This window comes from Penicillium bovifimosum, assembly GCF_028826915.1.
Source record: "Penicillium bovifimosum strain IBT 22155 chromosome Unknown utg000002l_segment0_segment0, whole genome shotgun sequence".
Lineage (NCBI taxonomy): Eukaryota > Fungi > Ascomycota > Eurotiomycetes > Eurotiales > Aspergillaceae > Penicillium > Penicillium bovifimosum.
In genome coordinates, this window is record NW_026622711.1 from 1176023 (window position 1) to 1190162 (window position 14140).

Sequence of the window (14140 nt, forward strand, 5' to 3'; positions counted from 1 at the left end):
ATTACACCTGTCGGACCTTCAGGCCCACCCGCTCTGGGTTCTCTTGCTCCCATTCGTCTCTGATAGCAGCGAATATGACGTCGGCTAGTAGGACTGAGAGACCAAGGCTCCACACCAGGGTAATAGCATAGAAGAAGTTGGCGTTTCCAGATCCTGCGTAGATCCAAAGGTGGTAGAAAGCAGGGCCGAGGAGGCTGGAATATAGGATTGCCGCGCCTGCGAAGAACGTATATCGCATCACTGTATCGGGTCAGTCCTGCTGATCTCGGACGCACATACAACGCTTGAAGATACTCACATGGGAAAAGGTGCCGGTACAGTGGTAGCAGCGCGAAAAACAATGATGCATCCGAGATACTAGGGTACGGCTTGAAGATGGCGAAGATACCTAAAAGCGAGGTAATAACAAATAGAGGTTGGGAACGGAAGTGAGCCGTAAGGCCCCCGACATAGCTGGCCAGGTGAAGCCAGAATACACCGAGGAAGAACTCCCGGAATGAGTCGAACATCTCAATGAAGAAATACCACCACAGCCCCACGTTGGGAGTCAAGTCGGGTACCAGGAGGTGGAAGCCATATGTCGCTGAGATAAACTCCCAGAAATTGCCGGTAATCAGACACGAGAGCCCGAGAAGGCCTGCGACTGTGGCTAGCAACAGGCCACCATGTTGAACAATGAAAGATGTCGAATTTGGTGGGGCTGGTCCCTGCAGCCGTCGGTCATAACACAATAGGACCAATGGGATAAATAGCAACGCAGGGTATAGAGACAAGTAGGAGGCGAATCCTAAGGCTAGCATGGCGTTGATGCTATTGCCTCCGACGGCATTGGAAACGGCGAAGAGGATTCCCGATGTGGTGAAAACGTTTGTTGACCTCGCTAAACATGTCGCAATGGTGAAAGGATTGAACAAAAACCTATCAATCGGTAAGTATGTGAATATATGACTAGCAGACTGGAGTATCGCACAATGCTGCAACAGAGACTCCGTCCCATCGGACGTGTTTTCGAACCGCCGAGTGAAGTCTTGACTGGACTGATTGGCCGGATGCAGAAATGGAGATCAAAGCATGCGCATTCAACAGGTCGACGAGGAAGTAGAAGATAGCAGTCGGTAAAGGTGAGCTTTTCGCGTCGGGAAGTAAGGCGAACAGAGGTAACAGGAGTGGTGCCTAGATCGTCGGATCGAATTGTCAATTCGGAGAACAGTTTCAACCGGATATAGATCCACGAACCTGATGAAAGACGCCGCCATCATAGGGGGAGACATTTCTCGTGTACAAAAACAAGCCCTCTTGCACTATAAATCGGAGTTAGTCTACAGAATGTGGCGTCAATGGTCGGAGACACGTACGGCGTTTGAAGCTACTGACGGGCGTGGAGACTTCAACTCGCCCAGTCAACAGATCCGGCAGCGAGGGAAAAATACATATAAGAAGAAGACGCAGCACAAAGGCTGCGCCGAACACAGCAATCTTCCGCCGGTCTATCGCCATGACTGGTGAGGTTCAGTTGTTGATACCAGCTTGGCCCTTGGGACCAGCCCGCTCTCCGCCTTCGGTGCACGGACCAAGTTGTTGCGGTAAGAAAAAAAAGTTATCGAGAAATTTTTCTTCTTCTTATCAGCAGCCGTTTATAACTTTTGACAACCACTTTTCACCATGGGCAGAATAAAGAAGAAGGGTATGCGCAAATGAACCGGAAATTTCAATTGGCTTGACTGACAGTTCTTTCAGGTACCTCTGGCTCGGCCAAGAACTACATTACCAGAACACAGGCCGTGCGCAAACTTCAGATCTCTTTGCCGGATTTCCGTCGACTATGCATCTTCAAGGGTAATTTTCTCTCCTCTGGGTATTGCAATTGAATCGCAAGTTTAACACAATCTCCGATATCAGGTATCTACCCTCGCGAGCCCCGTAATAAGAAGAAGGCCTCCAAGACCTCCACGCCCAACACAACCTTCTACTACACCAAGGACATTCAGTATCTACTGCATGAGCCGCTTCTTAACAAGTTCCGTGACCAGAAGGCCCTTGCAAAGAAGATCGCCCGCTCTCTCGGCCGTGGAGAAGTCAGCGATGCCTCACGTTTAGAAAAGAACCACGCCCCGAAACTCACCTTGGACCATGTCATCAAAGAGCGCTACCCGACCTTTATTGACGCCCTCCGTGATCTCGACGACGCTTTGTCTCTTCTCTTCCTCTTCGCTACCCTCCCTTCCACCGACTATGTTCCCTCCAAGACCGTTGCGCTCTGCCAGCGCCTTTGCCACGAGTTCCAGCATTACTTGATCATGACCAACTCACTGCGCAAATCCTTCCTTTCCATTAAGGGTATCTACTACCAGGCTACCATTCAGGGACAAGATATCATGTGGCTTGTGCCATACCGTTTCGTTCAGCGTGTCAACGGCGATGTCGATTACCGTATCATGGCTACCTTCGTCGAGTTTTACACCACCCTGCTGGGCTTCGTCAACTTCCGCTTGTATTCATCAATTGGATTGAGATATCCTCCCAAGTTCGATACCCGCAGCGATGAGAACGGTGCTGAGTTGGCCGCTTTCACTCTCGAGGGCCGTGCAGTCGGTGAGGTGCCTAAGGCTATCGAGGCCAGCAAGGCCCAGAGTAATGGCAACTCCAACAAGGAGGTCTCTAAGGAACTCCAAGCCAAGGTTGATAAGGTGATCAAGAAGGCCGGTTTGGATCAGTCCGAAGATGAGCAAATGGCCGAGGCTCCTGAGGAGTCAACCGATGCCATCGACCATTTCGAGCCCGCCGCTCCCGAGGCCGATACCCTCCCCCAACCCGGCATGAGCGGCAACGAGGCCGGTGCACTTTTCGCCCCCTTCGTGTTCTACATCTCACGTGAAGCCCCCAAGGCTCCTCTGGAGTTCATTCTCCGCTCATTCGGCTGCACGCGCGTTGGATGGGCTTCCGTGCTCGGCGATGGAGCTTTCACTCACGACGAGAGCGACCCCCGCATCACCCACCAGATCGTCGATCGTCCTTCACTTCCCCAGGAGTCTCTTCCCGCCATTCCGGCTGCCGATGAGAATGCCGTTCAGAAGGTCCAGCCTGGAACCCGCATCCCTGGCCGTACCTATGTTCAGCCCCAGTGGGTCTGGGACTGTGTTAACGAAGGCAAACTCCTCCGCGCTGACCTCTACGCACCCGGTGCCACTCTGCCTCCCCATTTGAGCCCTTGGGTTAAGCCTACTCGCGGCGCTTACGACCCCCGCGCCTCTCTTGCTGACCAAGAGGAGGAGGATGAGGCTGAGATTGCCGCTGAGGCCTCTGACAGTGACGAGGAGATGGAAGATGAGCCCACAGAGGACACCAAGGCCGCCGAGGCCGAGGCATCTGAGGAAGAGTCTGTCGACGGTGGCATGGATGTCGCCGGCACCGACGATGACGATAGCGAGGAGGAATCCGACGAGGAAGATGAAGACTTCGGTGGATTCGAGGACGGAGCCGCATCTGAGTCTGAAGATGACGATGAGGCCGCTCGCACTCAGCACCAGAAGGAGCTCGAGGCCGAAGCCGCCGGCCTGCCGTTCACATCCAATGGCACCGACGAGGCAGCCAAGAAGAAGTCATCCAAGTCCAAGAAGGTCGCCGCCAAGAAGCGCAGCGAGGACGAGGAGCTCGAGAGACAGAAGATGATGATGAGCCGGAAGAAGCGCAAGCTGCTCGAGAAGATGATGTACTCTAACAAGAAGACCGCTGAAGAGTCGGCTAAGCTTCGCTCGAAGAGACGTAAGCTGGAGAAGGGTGAGAAGGCCGAGAAGAACTGAAGCTTGGGTTGAATTGTGCATGTTAGATAGTGCGGGCGTTTGCGGTTAGGATATGTCCCATGTATAGGCACCTCAAAAATTTGTGAAGTTTTAATGCTAGTATGGGGATCAAATCCCAGTCTCATGTACAGGTTTTGGCCTTCCTCAAGTAGAACAGCGAGTAGTTCAAACCCAGTAGCGATTCACGCCTATCATAGACAATTACTGATGACCTCAATTGAAACGAATCAACAAGTGCATACTGCAGGGATTCGGAGGTTCTCCCGATGCCTGCATTTGATTGGTTAGAACGATGAGTCAGCTTCGGCTCAAGCCGAAGCGCGTGAGCCTCAGGCCCTCAGCTTTATATTTTCCCATTGTGTCTCCGGCATAAGCAAACATACATTAGGTCAATCTGCACATAAGCTCGGTACCGCTGAACAAGAGTGTCTGAACAATGGCGTCAACTGAGCATCCGGTTGTGGGATGGATAGGTACGGCAACCAACCAAGCCCAAACCGCACCGGACGTTTTTAATCCCGATCAGGACTTGGAAGTATGGGCATGGCAATGGCTCGAAATATTCAGAAGTTTCTCCAGCGCGAAGGTAGACCACAGTTGCGGTACTGGAACCGGACGGCTTCTCGCGGGGAACCCCTCAAGTCACTTGGCGGTATCGGATGCGAATCTATCGTACAGCTTGTTGCTGAATGTGATCTGATATTCATATCGGTGAGTATATGGATTGTATTCTGGTACGTGATAGTGACAACTGACATCCAGCACTAAGACGAGCGATGACGCTGCCTTGATTGGCATCGTTGACCAAATCTTGTCTGCTGAAGATATCGATGGCAAGATCATTGTGGACACTACGACCGTGCATGCCAACACGACGAAAGAAACAAACGAAAAGCTGAAGAGCCGTGGAGCAAGCCTTATTGCTGGTAAGTATCCCTATTAATCGTGTTAATGATCCGCAGTTCCTCACATGGTATGACAGCACCGGTGTTCGGAGCCACGCCGGCCGCAGAGAGCGGGACTGTTTTGATGGGGATGGCGGGCCCTAAAGCAGCAATTGAGATTGTCTCGCCTTTTGTGAAAGGCGTTCTTGCTAGTCAGGTGATGGTAGTGTCGGAGCAGCCTCAAAAAGCGAGTCTTCTCAAGACCCTGGGGTGAGTTGCATTGCCTCAATACTGTGCAAGTCAATCTTGTTGACACTCGGCAGTAACTTTATCATTGCTGGAATGATGGAGACTATTGGAGAAGCGCAAGTGTTTGCAGAGAAAAGCGAACTCGGCACAGCCACACTTGAGAAGCTGCTCGAGCTGAACTTCGGAAGCTTGATGCATTCTACCTCCACGCGTATGACGCAAGGCGTTTACCTTCCAGGAGAAGGTAATAACATCATTTTCAGATATTGTCTTTCGCCTTTTACTGATGTTATCATTAGGTGAATCCCCTTGGTCCAGTCTGGAGCTAGGTATTAAGGATGTTCAGCATGGTGTCACTTCCGCCCAAGACGCTGGGATGAGGTTGAAGGTTGCTGAGGTGGCTTTGGAAAATATGACGCGGGCGAAAACATTCGCAGACGCCCATGGTGGTCGTTCCTTAGATTCGTCGGCTGGGTACGGTATCATCCGCCAAGACGCTGGGCTTGAGTTTGAGAATACCTTTGTGAAGGAACGAGATTCCGCCAAAGAGACTGGGGGCTCTCAATAGTGGGCGCTATTGTAGAGAACTGATCAGTTACGTGAGATGCGCTTCGGCTGACGTTGCCCAATATGGGAGGGCGGTCCGATTAAGCTCCTGCGACTGAGTTCCGATCGACCACAAGCTTCGAAGGAAACGTACTTTCAGGTCATACGCGCCGAATCTCATGCAGGACTTGTCACTTCAGAACCCAGACATCTCGCAAAGCCCTTTGATAGAGCCAGATAGGCGAAGTCCGATCGGCTGTGTGACACGGAATGCTTCTCACCCTTCGCACAATTTAACCGAAAGAGCCAGGAAGGTGTACTTCTCTAAACCTCAGCTGCATTTCAATCTGGCGCTGGACAATCAACCAGGTTGTAGACCAAGCCCATAATACGCCATCGACTGACGCAGCTTCAATCCTAGTCGGGTGCTTTCAGCTCCCTCATCCATCACGTCTCACTGCTACCTGGGCCTGGCAGGGATACACACCGATTGGACATTTTCCTGTTGCCTATCGTAGTCATTCCATGTGTATTATGCTAGGTCTCTTCTTGGTGGGACATTCAATTAGGCTGAGAGATTAAATCCTGAGGAATATTTTGCTTCGAATGCGACATCGTATAGATTTGCTAACAACATGGCGACATCGGCATCTGTACCACATTCTATCACATCTTGGAACCCAGTTCCCTGGACAGTGCTTTCTAGATCAGTCCAAACTAGGTGTTCTGAGATGACTGTGCTGCACCGACATCGCGGTCCATTGACTCAAATGACAGCTCGCATCGATGTCTTATGCTGCAGGTCCACCCGAGGTAAAGCCCGGTAGTTCCTTCTTTCACCTGAATTTGGCCGGCCAAGTGTCACACAACGCCAACTAAGGGGCTTAATGGAATCAAGCTACAGACCTCGGACAATTGGCGTAGTTCTGTCGGGTCAGAATGTATAAGTTTGTTCGGAAAAAGAGGGAAATCGATACTTGGAATGTCGAAAGGTTGCTCTAGTTATGTTGCGAGCGATTGTTAGTACTTCCTGACATACAGGTGCAGGTGCGTATTGACTATTGGGTGCCATGGGCAATGGATAACCAAGGATACCCCTGGCAGTGCTGCTTCTAGCCCCCTCTGCCGCACGATAATAGTATACTTACACCTGCCCGTTTGTCCCCTCTCAATGTAACCATTGATCTTCCTTGGGAATACACCAGCCCATCAGCTATTGGGCAGCCGGTCAATGGTATTGAGAGCCATATTCATAAGTAGCACCTTCATATTCGTCCATGTAGCCTTCGCTCACGTAGAAATAAAGTCTACTTATTCTTTCTCTAAATCTGACAAAGAAACAAGGCCGGCCCAAGGAGTTAAAAGGTAAGCTCACTGACCCTTGTATATTACGCCTTCAGCTCAGAACTGCTCCGACATTGGGACTAGATTACCGCGAGGAACCTTGGAAAGGGACGACACGTATATAACTTTACTCTAAGAGATGCTTCCGTCCAACCTGGGAAGGCTCCCATGTTTAAATGTGGTGGGCAACCTTGACCATCTTCCCCAACGGCCAGGTACTGAATCATTCTCCTAAGTCTGCTTCTCTGGCTTCCCAAGATTCCCCTATCTCATCCCTATATCTAGAATGCGTCTTGTATGTTTACTCGGATTCACCATCGCCCCCGCGCTTGCGGCCTGTCCCTATGCCCAAGATGCAGGTGTTCATGTCGGCAGCAGCGCAAATCCCCACGCCAATTTGGCTCGCGACACCATTCCAACCGGAGAAACGCCGGCTGTTGGCTCCGCTACGGCCTCTTCCGCGGCTGGAAAAAAGGGTGTGATGTTGATGAACCGAATCTCCCCGGCCAAATCCAAATTGTACATTGCCAATGCAGACGGAACCAATGAGCGACCCTTGTTGAAGAATCCCGTCTATGAATACCACGCCGATTTTTCTCCTGATGCCCAATGGATTAGCTTCACCAGTGAGCGCAACGGTGATGGAAACTCCGATATCTGGCGTGTGCGCCCAGATGGGTCGGACTTACAGCCAATCGTGACATCTCCAGCAGTCGAAGACAGTGCTGTGATCTCACCCAATGGGACATTGGTAGCCTATGTTTCGACAGCCAACAACTTCGAGGCCAATATCTGGATCAAGGACCTGGACACTGGTACCGAATGGAATATTACCGATACTCCAGCGAATAGGGCAGATCCAGATATGATGCATGGGAACTTCCGTCCTGCTTGGTCACCGGACGGAGAGTGGATTGCATTTTCCTCAGACCGCAACACCATCTGGGATGGCCATGGACGGCCTAGCTTTAACGGCCTCGCCGGCTGGGAACACACTCAAGAGCTCGCCATTTATGTCATTCGTCCTGATGGCTCAGACCTTCGTCTTGTTACAAACCGGACTCGCTATTCTCTTGGATCGCCGAAGTGGTCACCCGATGAGGAGCGGCTTGTATTCTACGAGATGACTCGTAATGCCACATACGATGCACACCGTCCTGAGTCCTTGGCCAATACAAGCTCCGCTATCGTTTCGATTAGACTTGACGGCACCGACCGTCGCGTGGAGGTTGATGGTCCTAATGTGAAGACATTTCCACAATATGTGACAAACACCACAATTGGATATCATGTGAAAGGCGGCCAAAATGACGGCTTGTATCACACTGACGGCACCTGCTACACAGCCGATATCCGCTCACCCTCATGGTCGCCAGACGGGAAGCTTGTAGTATACGAGAAGGTTGACTGGTCAGTTCGTCCCCTTTATAAGAAGTTATATAGCTGGGACAACGACTGGGATTACAGGTTCACCTATGTATTCCCCCAGCTCTCGTCAGATGAGCTCATTGCTGTCACCCACAGGCAGCATGGTGACGCTTCGATACTCACTTTTGACACTAATGGCAATGAGGTTTTGTCAGTATACAGCTCAAGCGACAGCGACCTCATCTATCGCGCGTCAGCCACGCACAACGAGCGTGGGGCATATTACCCAAGTTGGTCCCCGGATGGCGACTGGATTGCGTTTGGAGTCGGCTCGTGGTTTGACGAGCGTGATGTGCACGGAGGCTGGATTATGCGATCCACCGCCAACGGAAGCTACACGGAGGTGCTTGTTGATAGTCAGCTGAATCTTACGGATGGAGGCAAGCTCAATAGTGGGTTTCCCAGTTTCTCCCCGGATGGCAAGAAGCTCGTCTATCGCGTCTGGGGACCCAACACGCTCATGCACAATGACGGGACAGAAATTGGGTTACGCATACTCGACCTGGAGACCCGGAAGATCACCCAGCTTACCAGCAGTTGGGATAACCTACCGTCTTTTTCGCAAGATGGAAAGCTCATCCTCTTTACCCGCAAGATTAACCCGACAAATTATGACATCTGCACCATCCGCGCTGACGGCACGGATCTCCGCGTCCTGACCACCAGCGGTGCTAATGATGCGCACGCTGTTTGGCGCCAGGACGGAAAGATCATGTGGTCCTCGGGAATGTACGGCTTCAGGTGTGAGTGCGCTCTGTACGACCGGACCTTCCAGCCCTATGGTCAGATTATGATTATGGACCCTGATGGATCCAATAAGCGTCCTTTGACAAACTCCATTTGGGAGGATTCGATGCCGTTGTTCCTTACAAGGGATGGGTTTTAAGTGCACTTGAAATGTACAACGCGTGATGGTTTTGTTTGTTGTCGGAGTGTCGGTTTTGCGCTACCTCTTGTTTGTTGTTTGTGAACCTTGAATAGACCTGTTGGTCTAAAAGATTATTGAAATAGCATCGTTACTCGCGTAGTCGCTACGTCAACTGGTGAATCTTTTCGAGACTTTGTTCCCTGACCCGAACTTAAGAATTCTAACGAATACTACTGACACATTTTCGGAGGGACCTGGTCTCTGGCTGCCTGCGTATCCCGGCAGGCCAGTCCTAGCTCAACAGGTTGATTCGCAATGATATTGCATTTGTTGTTCGCGTGCGCAGATTTCGACATATTCCATTGGACTATTGGAGATAAGGGGAATTTCGCATCAAAGTCCCAAAATTCACCGACTCATACGGTAAACCGATGGCGTGTTTCCCCCCGAGTGAACCTCAAAGACACACCAGATCGAACAATTTGAGTGAGACTTCTGAGCAAGCATGTTTGATGTGTTGCTCCTTTTAATATTTAAGGTTGCCGCATGTGGGGACGCTAAGATCTCACGGTAAGCCATTCCGAGGAAATAAACCCGCGTACTCCCATAGATATTCTCACGAGTTACGCGAGTCCAGGTTCTCGGAATTGCTTAACTAAACACCTGAGAAGATAATAGGTTTTACTAGCATATTTCGTGTCAAATGTCCGATATCGTATGCTCGGATTTCATGCCCTCGGGTGTACCGTGGACTTAAGACCAGGAGTCTGGTTCAGTCTCTTTTTCTTGCCCCAAACGGAGATTGTATATTGTCCACGATGGGATATCAACGAAGCTATATTGTTGGCCTCAAATTGGACCTTAATTGGTTTGACGAGGATGCTGCCTTTCAAGCTTAACATGGCATATCCGACGAGTCCAATAAGATCCTACCAGAGGGCACTATTCCACCACCATCCCTTCATCATGCACACCCCAATGATCCGACAAAGCCACAATGCACAAGACTCTGACCATGTTACATTGAGACAAACCAATCTTGGATTATTTATGATTCATTCTGGATTCTGGATCTACGTGTCGCTTCACATTTCAAGCAATACTCGTAAAGCAAAAATATTGAAACCTAGATACCTATCAACAGAGTGCACCATTAAAGGCGCAAAGTACACATAGAACTATTTACTGTACAGCTCGCTTTTTGCTGGGCTCGTCCTCTTCCTCCCAATCAAATTTACGCTTATGGCCAGAAGGAGAGCCTTCGCCATTACCTCCCTTGGGGTCAATGTCCATCTCAACCTGAATCTTAAGATCATCGCCTTCGTCACCCTCCTCGCCACTCTCTTCCTCCTCATCACTCTCCTCCTTATCACTCTCCTCCTTATCACTCTCCTCCTTATCACTCTCCTCCTTATCACTCTCCTCCTTATCACTCTCCTCCTCATCGCTCTCCTCCTTATCGCCCTTCTCATCGCTCTCCTCCTTATCACTCTCCTCCTCATCGCTCTCCTCATCGCCCTTCTCCTCGTCGCCCTTCTCCTCGTCGCCCTTCTCCTCATCGCCCTTCTCATCATCCGTTTGAAGCCAGTGATCTCCGTCTGTGAATCGATAAAATCTCAAGATATCGTACAGAACTTCACCCAGGATATCCTCCTGGCGAGACGTAATCTCTTGGAATTGCTCTGGCAAGTTTCCAATTCGAAGGAGGACCGCCTCTTGGAACCTTTCAGGAGTGCCTCTCCTTCGGAACATGGTCGTCGCGTCGAGACCCAACTCCAAGTGCTCCCTGAGGATCGGATTATAAGCAGCGCGGATGACACGAAGAACACCATCGCGGAGGGTGGCTGAGGAAGCGTTATCAAGCCCAAGTGGTCGCCAGATTGCGTTGAGTGTTGCCTCATTCTGCACCAAACGGGAGGAAAGGCGCAAGGTTGTTCGGGATTTCAACATGTTGATGATTGTGGAACGGAAATTCTATACAAATAATGGAAGAAATGTATTGCTGATAGGTTAAGTTAGAACGCTAGTTGATTGAACTGCTGTACTTGTTGATGATGATTTTGGGGGGATCTCATCGTGACCTAAATACTCGATGGCCTCTTTGTAGACGGTCACCAGGTCGAGTCGAGGTCGACATGTTTCTTTTTTGGACATAAAGGGAGTGTAGACAATCGAGGATTGGGCGAAGTGGTCAATGTCACGGACTTGAAACATTTCTTTCTTTCATACTCAACGACTCAGCTTAGTCTTGAAATGCTCAAGTCCACGGACAGGAAGTTTTTAATGTTCTCCAGAAGATCGTTCTTGCAAAGGGGCTCCTTAGAGTTCAACAAAGAGAAAAAGAACTGCCCACCCAGCAGATGCCAATGCAGCAATTGGTACGCTTTGTCTCACCCCGACTGATCACTACCATCGATAATCCCAACACGATGGTGGAATATCTCAATAGATAGAAAAGGCCATATCTTTGTTATATGGTGGATGACCCAAGGAAGAAGTTCAAAAGGCTTCAGTGAAGTCCCTAGGTTTGCAATCCTCTCCCGTACACATTTTTCAATTGATACTACCATATTGGTGTCGATAGGAAAGGCCACCACATAGGAGGTTGTTGAAGAAAGCTAAAAATAGCACACAGTAGACTGTACTAGTTGGTAGCTGATGAGTGAATTACCAGTCGGGTAGCTTGAATAAAACGATCACTGAGAATGGAGCACATTACTGCCTATTCAACAGGATACTGAAACTGGTCGATTTATGTTTGGACGAACATTGCCACTTACCTGGTAGGTCCATATCATACAGAATGCCACTGAGGCTGAGAATGGCTTAGCGGATCTCGGGGTCAAGAACAACGAACCTCGGCACGTCCCGGAATTGCCGAACAACGGGCGTTCTCCGCACCTCGTCTATCTTATTTATATTCATTGCGCCCTTCAACGATGGATATTTGGACACGAATCTTATTGTGATACCATGCCCGTCGCAACTCTCCATCTCCTGGCTCTAGCCAAATCCACGGATGCGCAATCCTTTGTCCAGCAGCTAAAGCAATCGCCCGGCACTCAAGTTATTGTCGCCTCGCGCCCGCGTCATGTCGTAATTCGCCCAGATATCATAGACAGTAACCCTCTCGCTACAGAGCCATGGGATCTGCTCGTGCTCCTGCAGCCACAGTCAAATGACCAAGACCCCATCCCAAGCGCCTTGCGCAACCTGATCACAAAAGAATACAAAATAACCACCGGAATACCCTCAAAACTCGTCACCAACTACCCTGCCACCAACGCCAAACTCAGAAAGGATGCATCATCTATGCCCCTCACAGGTTCCCTAGAGAAGCTCCTCCGCGAGGGAACCAAAGAATCATCGCAAAACTTGGAAGTTTCCCCCGATTTACTGGAATTCATGAAACAACTTTCCAAGACACACCAGGGGCCTGTGACTATGCTGAACCTGCTGCACTTCCATCATCCGAATGGCAAGGAATCATATTACAAGTATGGTCAGGCGTTCATTCCTGTCGCTGGCAAGCGCGGTGGGAATGCTAAGCTAGTGGGAAATGTGGTGCCGCCTACATCGCCGGAGGGTGATTCGCGAGAATCACGGGCCCAGTCATCTCCGCAAGAGTGGTGGAATGAGATTTCTATTGTGCATTATCCTTCCATTCGGCATTTCTGTGATATGCTTGCTGGGGAGGATTATCAGGCTATTAATGAGAAGTATCGGCTGTCGGTGAGTTAATTATTGCTCTTTTCTTCACTCCACCCTACTGGAGGAAAGAGGAGGCAGGGTTAACAAAAGTAATGTACTGACCACTTACTAGGCACTTCGTGATACTTTCTTGCTTTGTACGACTGAATTCGACGTTGAAGGTCAGACACAGGCATCTAAACTGTGAGATTTCAGATCGGCAGGGATATCACTCGACTAAAGCTATTCGAAGTCTTTGTTGTCGGCCACTGGTCGCCCGGGGTTCTGACCTGACATCGATATATGAGGAGGTCACCGCGATCGCTCAAGTCACCAGTAGGTGCATGTTTTAGGTATGAATATGTAGGCAGACGCCCAATGGACCTTCGGTCCATAGGTAGAAATGAGACCAAGTCTACATTTGTATGTGAGAAAGAAATGAGTTCGGAAGTCAAGGTCCTCTGCGCCTCCGGCAACCAGGCCTGAAAGCTAGACCCTCCACAAAGTACTCCGTAGAATCTTTCCTTGGCTTGACTTCATTCTTTTGATGCATCAGTCTGATCGCATGTCAACTTTGATTTCGAACATTATTGTAGCTTTGCTTGCTCTCCACTGATGGAACCTGTTGGCTAAAACCTTATGGATTGGTGGCCTTTCATTGTTACCCGCCCGTCGGAATTTTTGGTCCTTGAGATTTCTCAGTACCAAAGTAGTAGTAGGGGCAGGGCTAGGGTAAGTCATGCCACTCACACAAGAACATTATGAAACCCCATGGAAGGTCATGTGAGGAGGGATGATTTCCCACGATCCTCATCGAGTCATCCTCTCCCGGTCTCTCCCGTTTCTTTTTCTTTCTATTCTTGAGCAGACAACAATCAAGCTTTTCCATTCAACTAATCAGCGTTCCGTCTCATTTGCGTTCTTCATCAAACCCGTACTCCAGTCTCCTCCATAGCGTGTACAGTAGTGGAGGCTCTCGAACCCAGGAACAGCCTGAAGCCCTGAACACTGAACAGGCATCCGAGCAACCGAGGGAATTCTGATTGGCCAGCGGCAAGGATTATCTCCCTGGGATAGGTGGGGGTGGGGGCACATTTCCTGCCGTCAGACGGCCAGACTCAGAACCCCTTAACTAAATCTTATGGGACTGATGATTAGTTATGGGAGGAGGACAAAGCAAAGAAAGCATGATCACGACTGTAGCTTGACTAGAGCAAGTGGGGTTATGATAACAAAAGATTGGCTGCCAATGGCTGGGACTGCCGGACATCCGACGGCGAAGCTCATGATGCCCGGTAGCGGCGTCGTGGCATCTTGGTACGCTTAACACT

At 50.1% G+C, this 14140-nt stretch overlaps 6 protein-coding genes across 6 annotated transcripts; 4 read left to right on the top strand and 2 right to left on the bottom strand.

Annotated features, from left to right (window-relative positions):
- Nucleotide 1: 1 nt before the first annotated feature.
- On the bottom strand, nucleotides 2-1497 carry N7515_001644 (GPI-anchored transamidase subunit GAB1; the record flags this gene model as incomplete). Its single annotated transcript, XM_056662388.1, has 5 exons — nucleotides 2-240; nucleotides 299-918; nucleotides 971-1173; nucleotides 1237-1301; nucleotides 1356-1497. The coding sequence occupies 5 exons, from the start codon at nucleotides 1495-1497 to the stop codon at nucleotides 2-4; spliced, it is 1269 nt and encodes a 422-aa protein (XP_056524501.1).
- Nucleotides 1498-1662: 165 nt separating this feature from the next.
- On the top strand, nucleotides 1663-3800 carry nop7 (mRNA-binding ribosome synthesis protein NOP7; the record flags this gene model as incomplete). Its single annotated transcript, XM_056662389.1, has 3 exons — nucleotides 1663-1684; nucleotides 1738-1836; nucleotides 1900-3800. 3 exons carry the CDS (start codon nucleotides 1663-1665, stop codon nucleotides 3798-3800), a joined length of 2022 nt encoding a protein of 673 aa, XP_056524502.1.
- A 436-nt stretch (nucleotides 3801-4236) lies between these two features.
- Nucleotides 4237-5501, top strand: N7515_001646 (NAD(P)-dependent oxidoreductase; the record flags this gene model as incomplete). Its single annotated transcript, XM_056662390.1, has 6 exons — nucleotides 4237-4273; nucleotides 4327-4511; nucleotides 4570-4726; nucleotides 4783-4954; nucleotides 5008-5177; nucleotides 5233-5501. The coding sequence occupies 6 exons, from the start codon at nucleotides 4237-4239 to the stop codon at nucleotides 5499-5501; spliced, it is 990 nt and encodes a 329-aa protein (XP_056524503.1).
- A 1608-nt stretch (nucleotides 5502-7109) lies between these two features.
- On the top strand, nucleotides 7110-9137 carry N7515_001647 (TolB family protein; the record flags this gene model as incomplete). Its single annotated transcript, XM_056662391.1, has 1 exon — nucleotides 7110-9137. One exon carries the CDS (start codon nucleotides 7110-7112, stop codon nucleotides 9135-9137), a length of 2028 nt encoding a protein of 675 aa, XP_056524504.1.
- A 1164-nt stretch (nucleotides 9138-10301) lies between these two features.
- Nucleotides 10302-11069, bottom strand: N7515_001648 (uncharacterized protein; the record flags this gene model as incomplete). Its single annotated transcript, XM_056662392.1, has 1 exon — nucleotides 10302-11069. The coding sequence occupies one exon, from the start codon at nucleotides 11067-11069 to the stop codon at nucleotides 10302-10304; it is 768 nt and encodes a 255-aa protein (XP_056524505.1).
- A 1023-nt stretch (nucleotides 11070-12092) lies between these two features.
- N7515_001649 (uncharacterized protein) lies at nucleotides 12093-12860 on the top strand (the record flags this gene model as incomplete). The annotated part of the gene is made up of 1 exon (XM_056662393.1): nucleotides 12093-12860. One exon carries the CDS (start codon nucleotides 12093-12095, stop codon nucleotides 12858-12860), a length of 768 nt encoding a protein of 255 aa, XP_056524506.1.
- Nucleotides 12861-14140: the final 1280 nt, after the last annotated feature.